Consider the following 17,397-nt stretch of genomic DNA (forward strand, 5'->3'; position numbering starts at 1 on the left):
GAGACCTCAGGACCCAGCAAAGTAATGAGGCAGAAGAGTGGTATCCAGTGTCTCTCTTTTCTCTTGTATTCCATTCCCTATTGCCCCATTTCTACTATTTGTTTAATATATTATTCCATCCGTCATCTGTAGTCCTTGTGGCGAGTAGTGCAATTTGATTGCACAGGATCCACAGTACAAGGTTAGTGCTTTAGGACAAAAATGTAAATGTTAAAAGACACCGGTATCAAGTAAGTTACTAAAATGTGGGATGGTGTGTATTTATGAATATATATATATATAAATATGTTTTTTTTTTATCTCAAACTTCGGGCTGTCCTGGCTCCTGGAAAGGTGCTGTGCAAGCAGAGGCAATTCTTTTCTTAGTCAGGTCTGATAAGATGTTGTTACCTAAGACTTTTTAGGTGGCACAGCTAATCCTGAACATGATACTTGGAGGTGGGGCCAGTGTAGTTTTGTTTTTAGCAGTGAGGTGATCTGGCAGATTGTCTTCAAGCCATTTATGACACATGCAGCAACATCCAGTATACCATCCCAGTGAGCTAGTGAGATGGCTGGGAGGCTGATGAGCAAAGCGTCGCCTCCATCCAGGTGCAGGAGGACCATAGCTTGAACTTTTGCTCTGAATTCAGCTACGATGGGTTTCCCTTTTTTTCAATAAAAGTGCTGGCACCATGCTCATGTGCTTTTCATTTTGACGTTTTCAAATGGGGCAATGCAATTCATTTGGCTTTTGGTTTGAAACCATTTACCATTTTACTGTCTTATAGCGGAGTTTGAATCTGTCATTGGTGCAGAGGGGGTTATTCTGATTATAGGATTCAGCTTTAGGTAGGTGCTTCACATCCTGTTTCGAAGGCAGATTTTAACTTGCTGAATGTCAGACCGTGAAGATTTTAGTTAACATTGGGTGTTGTCAATGATGGAACCCTCATGTTGGTGGCAGAGCTTAATTTGTAAAAGAATAAGAGCTGGGGTCCAAAAGTTTGCTTAGAAATCCATGGCTGCCAATATCAACGGCCTGGGCGTGGAGTACCAAGGGTTCTTTCACCCGATTCTACCTCGTGCATTTTTAATCCACCACCTCTCTGTCAATCTGTTTCATTCTCACAAGTTCTTTTTCACTTCCTCCTTTTTCTCCCTTCTGTTTCTTTCTCTCTTGCCCTGGAACAAACTCTGTTTAGGAAATAGAGTGCCGGTCCTCAAAAATGAGCCCTGGTAAGCCCCAACTGCAGCCCCAGCTCAAATTAAGCACTGATTGTTGGCAGTGAACATGGATCCAATTGTTCCATACAGAGTATGAACATAATATGGGGAAAAATGCATGCTTCAGCAACTCTGTTGGGAGCAGAGAATCTTTGGGATCTTGTTGCTCTCATCTGCACGATCTAATGGTGCTGATGAGCTAAGGATATATCACTGCAGGACTGTCAGGGAAGAGAAAACTATGCATGTTTCTAGGGTGCAGATTAGTATTTGAAAGTTTATCTGAGTTGAAGCCTGTAGAGATGACAAGAAGGATCAGGAGGCAAGAGTTGTTTCTGTTGCTGAGCATGCATCAACTTGTTTAGTGTAGCTGAGCACATGCTGCATCAAGCTGGAGTCTGACTACTGTGTAAGGGTATACATGCGTATCCGGTCCTGCGATTGGGGGAGGTTGTTGACTTCTTAATCTTTTTTAAAGTGAATGGAAAATCAGTGATAGGATGGTAACTGTGAAAGCGTCTTGGGTGTAAGGTCTTTTTTTCAGCAAAAGGGGTTAGGCTAGCTATGAAATGCTCATTCTCTGGATTACTAGAGACAACAGCTCTGCTATCTCGCCTCCTGTATTATTCTAGATGGGCATTTTTGCCAGGCACTCTAGGATAAGTGCTGGTAGAACAAATAGTGCATTGCTCTCCCAATTTCGCACCACATTCAGATAGTTCCTCTCACACGCTTGCCATGCCTGTAATCTACTGGATTCCTCAGGCCCTTTCAGTAATTGTCCACAACATTTGGCCCTGCAAGCTTTTCTACATGGCAGTCCATGACACCACCCAGTGCAGACCATCTGTTGAGGTGAAACTTCTTAGGGCCTCCAGCTTGGGCTTACTACCTGGTTCCCAATGCTACTCAGTGCTGTCTCCTGATCTGAATTGGGAAAGGTGGCCCAGCAACTAATTTTAACCTCCAGCTTCACTATTTGTTGTTGGATGATGATCCGCCTATCACTATGGGTTGAAATGACATCAACATTACCCTGTATATACCATGAACAAATGACCCAATATCTGTTTGTAACTGGAAATTGTACCGCTACTCAACAAGACATTCTTATGGTTCTATGTATTTTTCACACAATTTGATTCACTACTATTCTGCATGATCTACACTGAGCACCCGGAGTTACGAACTGACAGGCAATCTTGGCAGAACAGTGTCCACCTCTTGTGATTGGCTTGCATTAGCACACTGGTAGTAATTATTTCTATACTGTGGCAGTTCTAGGCAGAACGATGTTCACTTGCGTAGACATAATACTGGTTAGCTGCTGTTGCCGGGGCCTCGTCCTGTAAAACTGTTCCACACAAACTCACTTAGCCACACATTCATGCATGCAGTTATTTATTCAACCTTTCGTCAAGCCACCAACTTTGCACAATAATTGTCTCTACAGTTATTCACTCTGGTATCCATCCATACATTCACTCATCCAACCTACGATTGTTCGTGATTAACAAAATCACCAATAATTCATCTAAAAAAACAAAACCACTCACAAACCTGGCAATCAATGATAAGCGCTTCCACATAGACCTGAAATTGGAAAAACCTGAAATTGGAAAAACTTTACAAGAACCGATGAAATGGTGGCCATTGTTTTGCAAAAAAAACTAAAAAGGGAGTGGAGTCATGAGGGGCGGAGACATGTAAAGCAGTCTGACAGTCAACGTATACATTTATGTTTTTTAAAACCTCTGCCACAAAGAAATGGGCAACAAGCAGACAATGACAGTAAATACGTTCTGACTTAAATGTTTGCAAAAGCTGCATTTTGAAATATTTTATTGGTGTAAATCCCCTACTGCAGAGGGGTTTTTGTGCCCAGTAAATCTAAGCTAAAAATAATAATAATAGTAAGGTACCTCTGGTGGTTAATGCACTTGCTCGAAAGATCTGTTGCGTTTCATGCAAATCACATCATTTAACATGCAGCTGACAAATGTTTATTTTATGTAGACCGGTATGTGAGTTACTGCTTCTGACACAGAGATCCTTTTATTTCTTGCAGTTCATAAATTGCTGTCTTCTAATATAGCACAGTCAACTATGAACTGGCATAAAAAACCTGCATGCAAATTTCAAAGCGTGGATTAAGGCCCTTTTTGTGTTTTCCTCAATCAGTTGTCATTATAAGGCTGGTAAAAATGTTTTTTGGAGAGTAATAAATTCTTATCAGTACAGACAACCCCAAGCACTGTATTACATTTTAAATACCGAGCTTGAGTTTCTCTCCTGGCCATGCACTCTTAAGAAATAGTTCCTACCAGTAACGACACTGTGACTCCTACACCTTCAAACCCTCATTGTCTTATGTAACGTCTTGTAGACTGATTTACACACTTGCATGAGTTATTGTCAGTGTACATCGTGCACGTGTAATGTAAAGCAGTCAGACACCCTACACTGGGATGAGTAGCACTATAAAATAATTAAATTAAATACATTGGTAAGTGCCACTTAATTCGTACATTTGTAATAACCCATACACAGATACAGCTGGCATTCATACAGCATATATCACATGCACTGCTTATGCCAGTACAACCTGGACATTCAGTATATACTCAAAACAATGGTTCACCTAGAATTCATTTATACAAACGTTGAAGACTGGCAAATAAATATATTTTGAGCATACAATGAATGTAGTAAAAGCACTAATACACTCTAGCCTTATGGGTATTTTTAGTTAAACCAGAAAAATAAAGTAACTACAGCTGTAGTGTATTGATGTGTAGATAACATAAATTGTACAACTATCACAGACAAAGTGAAATAAGCAGACCAAAAATAACAAAAGTGTGTTGTGTCACAAGGTGAAGTAACACAGGTGACAATTTTATGTACAGTCAATTATCATTATTTAGTTTATAACTGCACACATATGCAGATCACTGAACATGGCAAATTCTTTCCAAACAGTGATAGCTAGTGCGCTTTGATGTCAACAGCGTTTCAAACTCTTTAGAAATGTTGAGTTCTCTTGAGGACAAAGATTAAAAGGACACCTAAATAAAGGATGAAGGAACCAGGATGTATAAGAGTTCAGTGACACAACAAATATTCATTACTAATAAAACATTTGTCCCATACTAACTAAACCATGGGGTCTAAGCAGACATTAATTGCCCACAGTAATACCACTCAGCTGAAAGCACAATCCCTGGTTCCCTCATCTAGTCACCAGCTCACAACTACAGTTTAAATAGGTATAAAAGTAGTTTTAATATAACACCTGTATAAACTCATGAATATATTTCTTTGCTTATTTACATGGCTCGTATGAATGAATTCCAGTTGAACCATTGTTTTGCGTATATTCTTACGGTACAAGCATATCTCTTACATGGGTGGCGTTCAACAAAGTCAGAAACCTACTTCAAAAATCGTAGTTTCTCTTAAGAACCTGTGAAGTGATGATAGGCTGTGTGCCTTCGTTTCCCTCCACTGCATTGGTGTCTGGGTCTTATGCTCCAGATGGCTCTCAGCCAGGATTATTATACTCGCAAAAGGAGCGTTGATCTCATATTTGATCTTCGGTTTGGGCCCAGCATAAATCTAAAATAAGAAACTCCCTCGTCGCCTGTGCATTGCTGCTCTAAACAAAAAGCAGACAATGTGCAGGAGTTGCTGAACTGAGACCTGGTGTTGGTTAATTACACCAGAGCAAATTTAGTGTACATCACTGGGGCCAGGCTTTTTCCCCCTTCATTTCAGCACTGCTTCCACATAAAAAAAAGACAGAACATTTGGCTTTGCCAATGTATGTTTTCATTTCTAGGGGATCCACAGTCTCCACAAACAACTAGCAGCACAATGTGTGTGAGAGCAACAGGTTAAGTCATAAGTGGGATAATAGTGGGTACCGCTATAAACGGGACACTTAACTGCTGTATGTAGCTGCAGCAGCCAGGGATAAGACAAGATTGTTGCTATCCCAGGGGTCACTAAATTATTGTGTAATAAAAGCTACTTATGTTGAAGGACAATCATTCTGAGCTACTAATATTATTGATGTTTTAAAAGTAACCACAACAGACAAGATTACAGTTGTGGCCACCCCAAGCAAGGTTTCCAGATGTAGGCATCTCAATGCATCAGGCACAGCTGCCAACAAGTAAGATAAAGAAAGTCATTGTCAATGTGGAGTTGCCTCTATGTGGGTAATACACAACGGCCATTGTTGCAATACCCCATGACATCAAGGTAATCATATTAGTAATGTCTCCCCAATGCCACACGATACATCACTCAAAAAATGAACTTTAAATATATATTTGGAAATTTAGGCATTTTTCTCTAAACATCAACTTAGGAGTTGCGAAAATATACACATTCATTTGGAATACACACTTTTCAATTTTGGTATTTAATTCAACCAAGCAACCATTTATGATTTAGCAGGCTTGGTTGCACACAGGCGAGATACTTATATGTAACTGGAGAGCTACCAGTAGCTCACAAGCTACTCGCTGTAGAAGCCTGCTGTAGACTGTAAATGGAATACCTTGAAGGTTAACACTTCCTTGGGTACCTTTACAAGTGCGCTTGTATCGCCTAACTGGAGTGCCTCTGGTTTTGCTGGACTTGCTAGCAATTGTGTTCCGTTTTCGTTTTTCACCCAATTTGCCTTTTCTATATGTTACGCCATATAAACTGTTCCCCTCATTTCCAGAAAAAGAAGTTAGTGACACAATTCCCAATTTCTCTTGGGATTCCAAATGACGTTTTAAATTAGGGTCAGTTGATCCCTGGTGGGGAGTGTCTTGGCTGCAGGTGTTCCTCTCCAACATGGTGTCAGCAGCACAGCTCTTGTGTGAACAAGCAGTTTGGATTGGTCCACTCTCCCTCAACGTGTTGGCATTTTGGTGGACCTCACCCTCTTCATCCGTAGCAAGAAACTCTTCATCACTCAACTCGAAAATAGTGACAGGGAGAACAGCTTCAAAGAAGTCTGCATCTGGAACCAAAAACATATATCTTGTTTCAAAGAATGTGGTTGATTTAACTAAAACTATTTGTATAAAGCAGATATGCAAAAAGAAAGTAAGGTTCACAAATGTACAATACTAGGTTTCAACAGTGACCATGTAACAAACACCTTACAATTTTAAAACATCGTTTCACCATGACATATTGAGACAATTGAGATTCAGAAAATTACTTCAGGCATTCATTAAATCTTGGTTTTGATTTAATAAATGTATACACAAAACAATGTCAGCCATTAACTAAACACAGCATATGTTTGAATGTGCCCTGTTCCAGTCAATACTCATTAACCAGGTGAAGCCAACAGGTAGCACAGGCACCACATTACCAAAAGTCAACAAACTGACCTATTGTCCCCTGAAGGGTTGCACATAAAAAGCTACTTCTCCACAATGCCTGTGAGAACTACCCACATTTCTGACAAGTGAAGTAGCAGACACTGAATGAAAGATGAAAGAGGAGGGAAGGAAAACGCATGCTCTTCTGGAGAAAGCCAACTGCTGTGACCTGCTTTGGAAGAATAGGGACCTATGCTTTCCGTTCTGAGAAGAGAAGCAGGCACTGGACAAGGACAAAGAAGGCAGCCTAGTTCATTATTATTAGCACAACGTGCTGGAAAAGTCGTTCCTCTCTGTTTCCAAAATGCTCTGACATTATCCTTGTGGCAAAAATGCAATGGGAGACCGACAGTAAAAGAGGGAGCAGTCTTCAAGGCATAGACACCAGCCCCTGTATCATTTATATCTCAGTCCGAACACTGTGAAATGGTACTGAGAGGTCAGCCAAGGATGTCTAATCAAGCAGAAAGGTGTGACTCTCTTAGAAAGGCAATCAGTGGCTGAGCAGAGTAAAGACGTATATACCAGGCAAAGGATTAATGTAAGAAAATGGGTTATTTGTTGGGGAAGGTGCGAGTCCCACACAAGTATTAAGTTCCAAACTCTTGTAAGAACAATGACAGTTTCAATGATAATTTCAGTAATTTAAACCATGTGTTCAAACCCTTCTAGCTATGGCACAGTTCAGACAGGCTTGACTTTTAACACTGTGCAAAGTATTTAGCAACAATAAAGCAGTGAAAAAGTCACAACACAAAAGAATAAAAATCTCACAAAATTAAGAAGAATTGAATCGAAAAAATGACACTAAAACAATTAAAATCCAACTGGGGCGTGGGGTGGCAGGAGAAAGGAATTTCTTAAAGCTTTAAGGCATAAAGTGCCAAGAAAAAGTAAAGCACCATCCTGAAACGACCTTTCGTGGGTGACTGGGACATAGGCGTAATGTAAGGTCGACCACGATGTAGAGGTGATCAGATACAACAAGGAGGCTGAAACAAACTTCGGAGTTTGGGAAGTTTGTTTATTAAAGTAATAAGTAAAGGCAATATCAGGAGGGAGTCACCAGTTGGCACTTCAACTGTTCCCTCCGTCGCACAACGTTTTCCACCAAAGCTTGGCAGTGTTTCACGCGAGGCAGAACACTGCATAGGCGTCTTGTGAGGAAACTCTCACTGGGCAGAATACAACACATCTCCTGCCTTGTAATATTTAACAAAACAGCTAAATATAAGAAGTTAACAACAGGGTAATATACAAAAATCAAAAATATAGAATTAACATGTCTCACAACAAATTATATTCCACAGTTACAAAAAAAAAATAAGTGCAACTGTAAAATGGAATAAAACAACTCTTAACAGATTCACTCCTTTGATGAAGTGGAACACATCTACCAGACATTTCTTCTCTTTGTTTCTTTGGTATTTTCTCATTTTGTACCCACTGTTTGTCATTTCCAATATCATCTCATATTTCTTCTCTCACAGTCTAAAATGTTCACCACTTGTGTGTAGTTCCACACATTTCCATCACTCAATAATTCCATGCAAGAATACACTTTTTTGATCTGCAAGGGATCAGAACATTTAGCTAAACCCTTGTCTTCTTTACGCCCTTTTCTCACATGCACCCACTCACCAACATTAAACCCATTCTTCCATCCTTCCCCTTTTTTGGTCCAATATTTTTTGTTTTACTGCTTTGGATACCAATCCTGTCGCTTTCCTTCCACACAGTACCTCAAATTGCACATTTCCTGTGGCACTCTTGGGTGTAGTGCAATAAGCCTAGGCCAATTTTTTCACTGCATGCTTCCACTGTAGCATTGACTCAATGCTAGTTGCAACACTTATTTAGTTCCATCTCTCTACCAGTCTATTGCTCTGAAGAAAATAAACTAAAAACCTGATGTGTTCTACCCCATACATTTCCAGAAATTCTTTTATCTCTTGTGCCAACTGCACACAATTATCCGTCACCAATTGCTCTGGTATTCATTCTCTATGCCACACTTCTTCTAAAAATTTTATTACATCCTGAGGAGTCACATGATTGGTAAATTTTACTTCTGGTCATCTAGAAAAAATAAATCTATGGCTACTAGCGCATACCTAAGACATGAACCCAGGACTCTGTAAGGATCCGAAATATCCATCACTAATTTCTTCCAAGGCACATCAATTTTATCCACCTCCACTGGTGGATACTCCACTGTTTTCTGCAACTTGTCACTCCAACCACATGGCATACATTCTCTCACTGCTTCCTCCACCATCCTTGTCCAATCCAGGCTACCAATATTCCAACTTTATTCTGCACTTGGTAGCATTCACTCCAGCAAATCCTCCATGTGCTAATTGCACAATACTGCTTTTGAATATCTCTGGTACAACCAATAACTCACCCCTGAAAAACACCACCACAGATGGATAACTCTGTGCTAACATTCCTGAACGTCTCCGCTTTCTGTGAAACCTTATCTTTGGTTGGCCAACCTTCTGTCAAATATTCCTTGACTTCCTGTAATGTAACATCCTCCCTAACAGCTTGGACTCAATCCTCATGAGATATAAGACCCTCAGTTAACATTCGCCACCAGCCACTCTTTCACATCCTCTTCCCATACTTCGTCCCCACTCTCCACTGGTAACCTCGATAAAAAAATAATCAATTACATTTTTTTTATCTGGTACATATTCCATTCTGACAGTGTACTCCAGTAACCTTAACACCCACTATGTAATTCCTGATGAAACATGACCTGTACCTTTTCTAGCAAAAACATCTATCAACGGTCAGTGATCTGTAAGGATCACAAAATCCATTTCCCATATAAAGTTCTGGAAATGCACACACTGGACCATGCCAACCCTTCTCTTTCTGTAGTGGAATAAGAAAACTCTGCGACTCTCAAAGCTCATGAAGCATAAGCCATCACCGCATCTTTATCCTCTATATATTGCACTAACACCTCTCCCAAACGCACAGTACTTGCATCTGTGCAAATTATGCATTTATTTTTAGTGTCAGAAGGTGTCAAGCTGGGCCAATGCAATACATATTTTGTCACAAACAAATTCTTTTGGGAATCCTCATTCCATTCAAATTTAGCATTCTTTGCCAAACATTTTCTTATGCATTCAGTTTTGTCTGCAAACATATGGACAAAAGGAGAGTAATACTGTGCACGCCCTAGGAACGAATTCAGTTGGTCTTTGTTTTGTAGTAAAGGTGCTTCTCCTGTATATTCTACTCCCTTAAACCCAATTTCACACTTATCACATTTGATGGCTAAACCACAATCTTTTAACATTTTTAACACCAGGCCAAAAGGCACATGCTTGAACCGGTAGTCCCCCTCTGTAGTGATAAACGAAATGAGTAGTCTTGAATCTGGATGCAGGGAAATTTAATCATACGCTGATGACAAATGTAGAGTAGAGAAACATTTAGCCCTGTTGATTGTCATGAGCATATCACCAATGTTGGACACAGGGTGTCTATCTACCCAGGTGTAACTATTGAGATCACGTAAATCTACACACATGCATTAGTCTCCATTACTTTTCTTTGCCAAAACCACTAGAGCTAACCACTCAGAGGCTTGAATTTCCTCAATATCTTCTTCACATTACCTTTGCAACTCCTTCCTCAAAGGCTCCCTCAACAACCATGGTACTCCTCGAGGCTTATGTGCCTTGGGACGCGCATTATCTTTCAAAATATTTGTGTGTAAACCCCTTTAGTTGCCCTAGGTTTTCCTCAAAACTTTAGGAAATGTATTTTCCCACATTGTCTCATCAATCACATTTATCTTGGTTTGTTCTCCCAATACTTGATCAGGATGATTGGAAGCCAACCTAATCTTTAATTCTCTTTGATGTGGCCAACCTAGTAAATTGGAACCACATCTGGCAATATACACTTTGGATTGTGCTTTTACCCCTTGAAATTCAAGTGTCCCCATCGAACAGCCCGCCAATTTGCCAATTCAATGGGGTTGTTCCCATAAGCCACTAATCTTATGTCTGGAGCACATAAATATTTTTCTGGAAACTTTCCAACATATTGTTCTCCCACTAATTTGTAATACGCCCCAGAATCTGATTCTCCAGGAAGCTGCGTTCTTTTTAAAAACTTATACAACTCTACAACTTCATTTTTTTTCTCCCCAAAATTCTGACCCAACTTCATCAATGCTATTTCACAAGCAACCCCATCTTCTTCCTCTGGTATGGAGGGTAAATGTTTTAAAATCATCCTTCCTTCCGCTCCCAGATTGTTTTTTAGCATGACTAGTTTCCGAGACACCGTGAATGCATCACCTCCCACAGCTTCTACATAGGGTTGGAATCCTTCCTTCCAATCGTCCCACCGAACATTTGTCTCTCCAGGTAAATAAAAAAGGTGCTGGTGCCATTAATCCTTCCACAGTAAATGATACTTGAAAAATAATATTCTAAATTTGAATATAAATAAAATGACACCAAACACAATAAAATAGTGAAAGATATTTGTATAAAGAGAATATCACTTGCCCTATCAATTCTATATATAGTTTATATGTGTGTGCATCACAGTTAAATAACCATGTGCGCCAAATGAAGTTCAACGTAAATGCTTATGTCCAGCAAATATTCACTTTTTGTACACAACATTTTTCAAATGTGCAATTTATTTCCCTAGAGTCAACTGTAGAATTATATTTTTCAATTAATTGCCCAAAGCACGCAACTCATAACAGCCATGTGTGTTGTCCTTATTCCTTAAAGTACTTCCACAACCGAGACTATTAAGACGGCTGCCCAGAACATAAACGTTTGTTTAATACATGCCCTACTGCCTGAAAGAACTATCTGCCTTGTTTCTATGGTAAGTGCTGGTAGTTATTTTGAAGTCAATATTTTCTCGGGAGGTGGGGCTGAAACAGAAGGAAATGTGGATGCATGAATCAGAAATAACCCCAAACAAGACACTCTCACCGCTCTGCCTCAGGGACATTTCTTCTGCCCTTACAGTCTTGCCTTCATCTTTCTACAACACAGCAAGCAAAGGTACACCTAATTATATCGCAGCTGGCACCCAGGTGCTCTCCTCCTGAAGGTTCTCCCCTCGTTGCCAGTGAAAAAAACTCTGGACTGTTATGAGTAAGGTTTGTTTTTTAAAGTAATAAGTAAAGGCAATATCAGGAGGAAGCAGCCAGCTGGTGCTTCAATTGTTCCCTTCTTCACACAACTTTTTTCCACCAAATCTTTGCAGTGTTCCACACGAGGTGGAACACTGCATAAAGCGTCCTGTAAGGAAACCCTCACGAAGCAGAATACAACAGAGTCACCCCGGTCAAAGGAGCTACCATCTGACTAGGGCCTGATTTAGAGTTTGGCAGACAGGTTACTCAGTCACAAACGTGATGGATATACCATCTGCCACATTACAATTCCCACGGAGGATGAGATATCCGTCATATTTGTAACAGAGTAACCACATCCGCCAAACTCTAAATCAGGCCACAAGTCTTTTTTTTTTGGAAGGTGACATCCTCCAATGGGCCAAGGTTGAAGGCTCTATCTGAGGAAGTCCCTTCAAATCCAAGTAACTGCTGGACAAAGTCTTGCTAAGACCACTGGTTTTGGCAGAAAAAGCTCCTAGCAGTAACATTTAACTTCCGTGGCCACCAAAGACCTCTTGTCAGGCAGATACTTTGCACACCTTTGCCTGTCAAGATTTCTACCTTCAGACCGCTTCTCTTTTTTTTAACTCAAAATTTTCCAGAGGGGAAAGACTGAAATCTTGAAACCTTTGCTGCAAGATCCAGGTGAGGCTCTGGAGGTCTTGGAAGTCATAAATGTGTCTAAGTACCAAATTTGTACACTTTCTGGGCCAGTTCCTCAGACATTTCTCAGGCTCCCAATACCTCAGGTACCGTAATAAGGGGACAGGACAAACACCATCAGAAGCCACCAGCAAGGTCAAGATCAGTTCCAGTTGTAACTAGTCCACTCAGCACTCCAAGAAAAAGTAATCTTGCAGCCTGGTATGTCCTTGTAGACACATACGAGGCGATCCAAACAACCCTTTGATTACATTTCTTAGTTCTAGCTCCACATAAGAGCAAGTCCAGCTCTACATGTCCCCACACAGTTTACAGACAGCACGTATAGTCATCTTTTGTTCTGCCACAGATCCAGAAAGTGTTCTGAGGAACGGAGGTTATGGTGCTACTTTTGTTCAATTCACTAGCCAGTGGGCGGGGTTACTCCTGTACCTTCCCTGACCAATGGGCAAAAAGTCCTAATGGAAAAAACGTCAAATGTTTACACCACATCCTGTTTGCCTCACTGCAAACTATCCCACTGTGCATCCATATTTAGTCAACTTCAGGATGGCAAAAGTGTTTTGCCCCTGGAGGGAGTTTGAGGCATACTTAAGAGATTTGTTTTAGGTAATGAGCTGTCCCCTTCCAACTCACAATTCAAACTAGTTCTGCTCTTTGTGGTATTGCTGTGACTTTCTCCAAGTGGCATACATAATCTCTATTTTAGTAACTGATTTCTGAGAGGGTCATGGCTTGGATGAAGGTGATTCAGCCTTAAGTTCGTAGAAGGACTATCCTTGGAAGGAGGTGAAGGTTAGAAAATACATTCTTTGTCACTCGTGTCACGATAGAGTTCAATTTCTAAGATGATACCATCTTGTAGATAGGGAAAGCTCTCTGTGGTCCAGCTTTTTTTTTTTTTCCTTAGGGACCATGAGAGGTGACAGTATTATCAGCATAAAGATAGCAGACGGTGAGCTGTTGATTGATGCAAGAGGGATAACCAGGTGCTAGTGACCACTGGCAGGCAAGAAAGAGGAGCCTTGAGGGTTTCTGGAAGGAAAGGACCAAGTTTTATCAGCTAGTGCAGATTAAAAGGAATTATCTGAACCACTATTTCAACTCCTATGTAACCTCAGCGCTGGCAAAAAGGCCAGGAGTCCGGGTAAAGGGTGGGGTGTGATTAATGGCATCTTCCAAGGGTGTTTTTCAGATTTCAACCTATTACAGGTGATGCCCAAGCACATGCCTGTCCACCTTCTATTTTCATACTTTCTCACCACTCTAACTCCTTTGAAAAGTAACAAGTTGCTTCCATTGGGGTGACCACTATTGCCTCCTTACATCACTAGTAGCAGAAAGCACTGGGCTGGTAGACCCACAAACACACAACTGCGATGTACTTTCAAGTTTTACATGTCCTGGTAGTGAAAAACTTTTACATTAATTTTTCTGATTAATGTGAGGCTTACCTGTCCCATAGGATAACATTGTGTTGCCTTATTACAAGTAATAAAAAGCTAGCTTTTGATAGGGACCAGTTAAGCACATTATGGTTGGTATGTATGAAATTACAATGACATTTTATTTAATGGTAAAGTTGGATTTTGCATTCCAATTTCTAAAATGCCACTTTTGGAAAGTGGGCATTTTCCTGCCCTTAGCCTTTTGGTGCCTGCAGTCTGTCTTAAGTCACATAAATGGGTGTAACTGACTGACCTGTGCATTTCTCCCAGACAGTCACACTTCCACACAACAAAGGGATTAGGTGTGTCTGAGTGGGCCACATCATGGAAGGAGTGGGGGCAGAGCTGGGCACAGCCCCACTTGCAACTGATCAAGCAGTGCTCTTCTGTCACACAAAGGGCTTGTCACCTCCACATTATCAATGCAGCCAGCTTGGAGCCAGGGTAGAGGAGTCAGGAAATTCCAAGCACTTCAAAGAAAAAAAACCTAGAAACTTCTCCCCAACTTCAAAGGAGACACTGAGTATAAAAATAGAGCCTCAAACCCACATTTCATTTCACTTTCTGGACCTGCCTAAGGACTCTCAGAGGACTGCCTGCTGCTGTGCACTCTGAAAGACTACTTTTCTGTACCTGGAAAGACTGATTTGCTGTCTTAAGCCTGCCTTGAACCCTCACAGACCAGGCCTGCTGTTTGAACCCTGAATCTTCGCCTGAACCCAGGCCTACCAGAGTGACTGCCAGGGCTAGTTTACTGGCCTCTTGTTCAGAGCCACAGGGTCATAAACTCCCACCAGACCGAACCGCAACCTAGCCTCAGTGAGTCCTTATCCCCCAAGTGGGGCCCTTCCATGCCTTAACTATTATAGTGCTGAAAGTGCCCAGATAGCCAAATTTCAAAATTGAAGTCTGGTTAAAAACTGCTCTGAGACCGGAGGGGAGACTGGGACCAACCTGCTTGTCTATCTGCCCAAGCTGCACTGCTGGCAGCCTGATTTTGCAGCTGCTTATAGTCAAACACATATCTGAGCCCCTGGGACTGTCTTCGGCTCCTGCCTTCTGTCTCGTCCCGCTGGAGATTTTTGGCTTCCATAAAAAATACTAAGTCTGAAAGTAGAAAACTTCACCATGGCTTTGACCCGAGGCTCCCTGACGACGTTCCCTTCTTGGACACTGCTTGCAGCCTTGACCCACTGAACTTTACCTTCTCAGGACATTTTTCTGAATATTTCTTCTAAGTCTGAAGATAAGCACTGAGTGGGGTAAATACACTTCTTGTATCTGACCCGTGCTCCTTCGTGGTTGGTCATATTCTTCGACTTTGACATGGTCTTGTGCGACTACATACCAGGAGTTGGTGCTATGATTGTTTAGGTGCTAGTTTTTAATAAAACGTTTCAAAAACACATAACTCTGGTTGAACTGATTAGATTTTTGTCATTTTTGTGTCAATTAAATTGTACTCAATTTTTCTAACTTGGTGTGGGATTCTTCTTTTGTTGTGCTTTCACTTTATTACAGTTTGTGCGCTGCATACGCACTACAAATTGATTCTAAGTTAAGCCTGACTGCTTTCTGTGCCAAGCTATCATGGGTTAAGAACAGGTTAATTTAGTGACTTTTTTGTGGTTCACCCTGACAGGTATTGTGGCTGCTGCTTGACCACGGCTCATAACACAGTTAATCAACAACCCAATTTCTTATACAAGCGTAATACAAAATCACCCGAATTAAGTCTGCGTCATTTTACATTTTGCCCTAGCCTATTAATTACCCTGAGATACTACACAAACACAATGCCTTCAACATAACCACTGACTTGGATGCCACTGCAAAAGTGTTTTGTAGACACAACTGGTATACCTCTGGTATCATTAGAGGTGCTCTCAATTCTTTTCAATATACGCTTTTCAGAAGATGTCATTTTTTGTTGAATCAAGTCATTCAAACTGTTTTCATTTCCAGACAAACTAATTAGAGAAACAAAGCACGCTGATGAAATGACTAGTTTCTCATGGATTTGCAAATTAACTTTTGAATGAGGATCAGTTTCCCAATGGTGGAGTCTGATGTGGGGGTTCCTTTTAGGAATAGATGTTTGAAGGGAAAAAGCTATTTGAAATGGTCTACTCTCCTCTGCAATGTTGATAATTGATGTCCACCGCCCTCGTCTTCATCAGGAGGGTAAAGCTCTTCATCACTCAACAGGAGAGTAGTCATAGGAAGAACAGTTTCAAATAGGTCAGCATCTGTAAACGAAAATATGTCTTGCTTCAAAAATATTTAGCGTCAGCAAAATAGAGAGCAGTACAGTACCCTTCTTGGAGTATACAATTAGGGTAAACCTAAGCCTTTAAAACAGTCAGTGGGACTGATGTCAATGTTAATCCTGTCCATCAAAACATTTCTTACCATACTTTGCTGATGTACAAAGTGAACATATGGTCCACAAATGAACAATGCTGTTATCCACAATCCCATGCAACAGCTACCTTTTGCAATTTTGGAACACGGTTTCATTAAGACACATTTTCTCAATTCAACTTCATAAATGTGCTTTTGATCTATTTTCAGCTTTAGGTCAGACAAGACTACCAAGAAGCAGTGGAAATGCATTTACACCAATACAGTGTAGCTTGTTTATTAACTAAACAAAGCTAATGTGTCTTTATTTACTGCTAATCCCATAACTTCAGTCCCCCTTATCCTAGTCCATACTCATCTACTAGGTGATTCCCCCTTGTGACACACAAACCAACACTGCTAAACATCAACAAGCTTTTGTACGTGGGTAGTAAGTCCACCCTCAAAAGTTGTTTTATAATATGCTAACTTCCCAAAAATATCTCCTGCGTTGACTATCTAATAATTTCTGTGAAAAAAAGCAACAAACCAAGTGGGGAGAGAGATGATGACTAGAACCAGAACGTTACTTGGTTGTTCATTTTCTGAAGTTTGGAAATTGACCTGGCCTTCTAGAGAAGATCTGGTGCTGTGACCTGCCTTGGAAGAAAAGGAACTTTTACTGCCTTGGGTGAGGAGCAGTCCCCAGAACAGTAAGGAGCAAAAACAGCAGGCCTCAGACCAGACAAAATCTCAAAGAGGAAGTCACAGCTTGGTTGCATAGGTGGGTCTTCAGTTGTTTGTGAAATGGTCCACTGTCAGTCTCATGACAAAGACGGAATGGAAGAGTTTCAGAAGGAGCAGCTTTGATGTTGCAGAGGACCAGTCCCAATATAATTTATATCTACGTAGAAATATTGTGTGAAGATATTGGGAGGCGAACCTTCGGCATCTGGAAATAACAACAACTTGATTGTCATATATCACAGTTCTACAGTTTCTAGGGACAACTGATAACTGATGCTATGGTTTATTCATTTTCTGGTATTAAAATTACTAACCTTTGGGAGAACTGAAGGTGGAGTTGACCTTGCTGGGAACCAAATTAGTGACCTGATAATTAATGATTTATTCCAGCAGCAAAAAGTTTAAGCCGTTAAGCTACCCCTCCCTA

At 40.7% G+C, this 17,397-nt stretch overlaps 1 protein-coding gene across 1 annotated transcript in view; it reads right to left on the bottom strand.

The window, feature by feature from the left end:
* Nucleotides 1-17,397, bottom strand: part of LOC138297150 (uncharacterized) — an 87,999-nt gene that overhangs the window by 4,342 nt on the left and 66,260 nt on the right. The window contains exon 2 of the mRNA XM_069236641.1: nucleotides 5,774-6,226. Coding sequence (XP_069092742.1) covers nucleotides 5,774-6,226 — 453 coding nt within the window. The remainder of the gene's footprint in view (nucleotides 1-5,773; nucleotides 6,227-17,397) is intronic.

The sequence above is a fragment of the Pleurodeles waltl genome, chromosome 5 (assembly GCF_031143425.1).
Source record: "Pleurodeles waltl isolate 20211129_DDA chromosome 5, aPleWal1.hap1.20221129, whole genome shotgun sequence".
NCBI classification, from domain to species: domain Eukaryota; kingdom Metazoa; phylum Chordata; class Amphibia; order Caudata; family Salamandridae; genus Pleurodeles; species Pleurodeles waltl.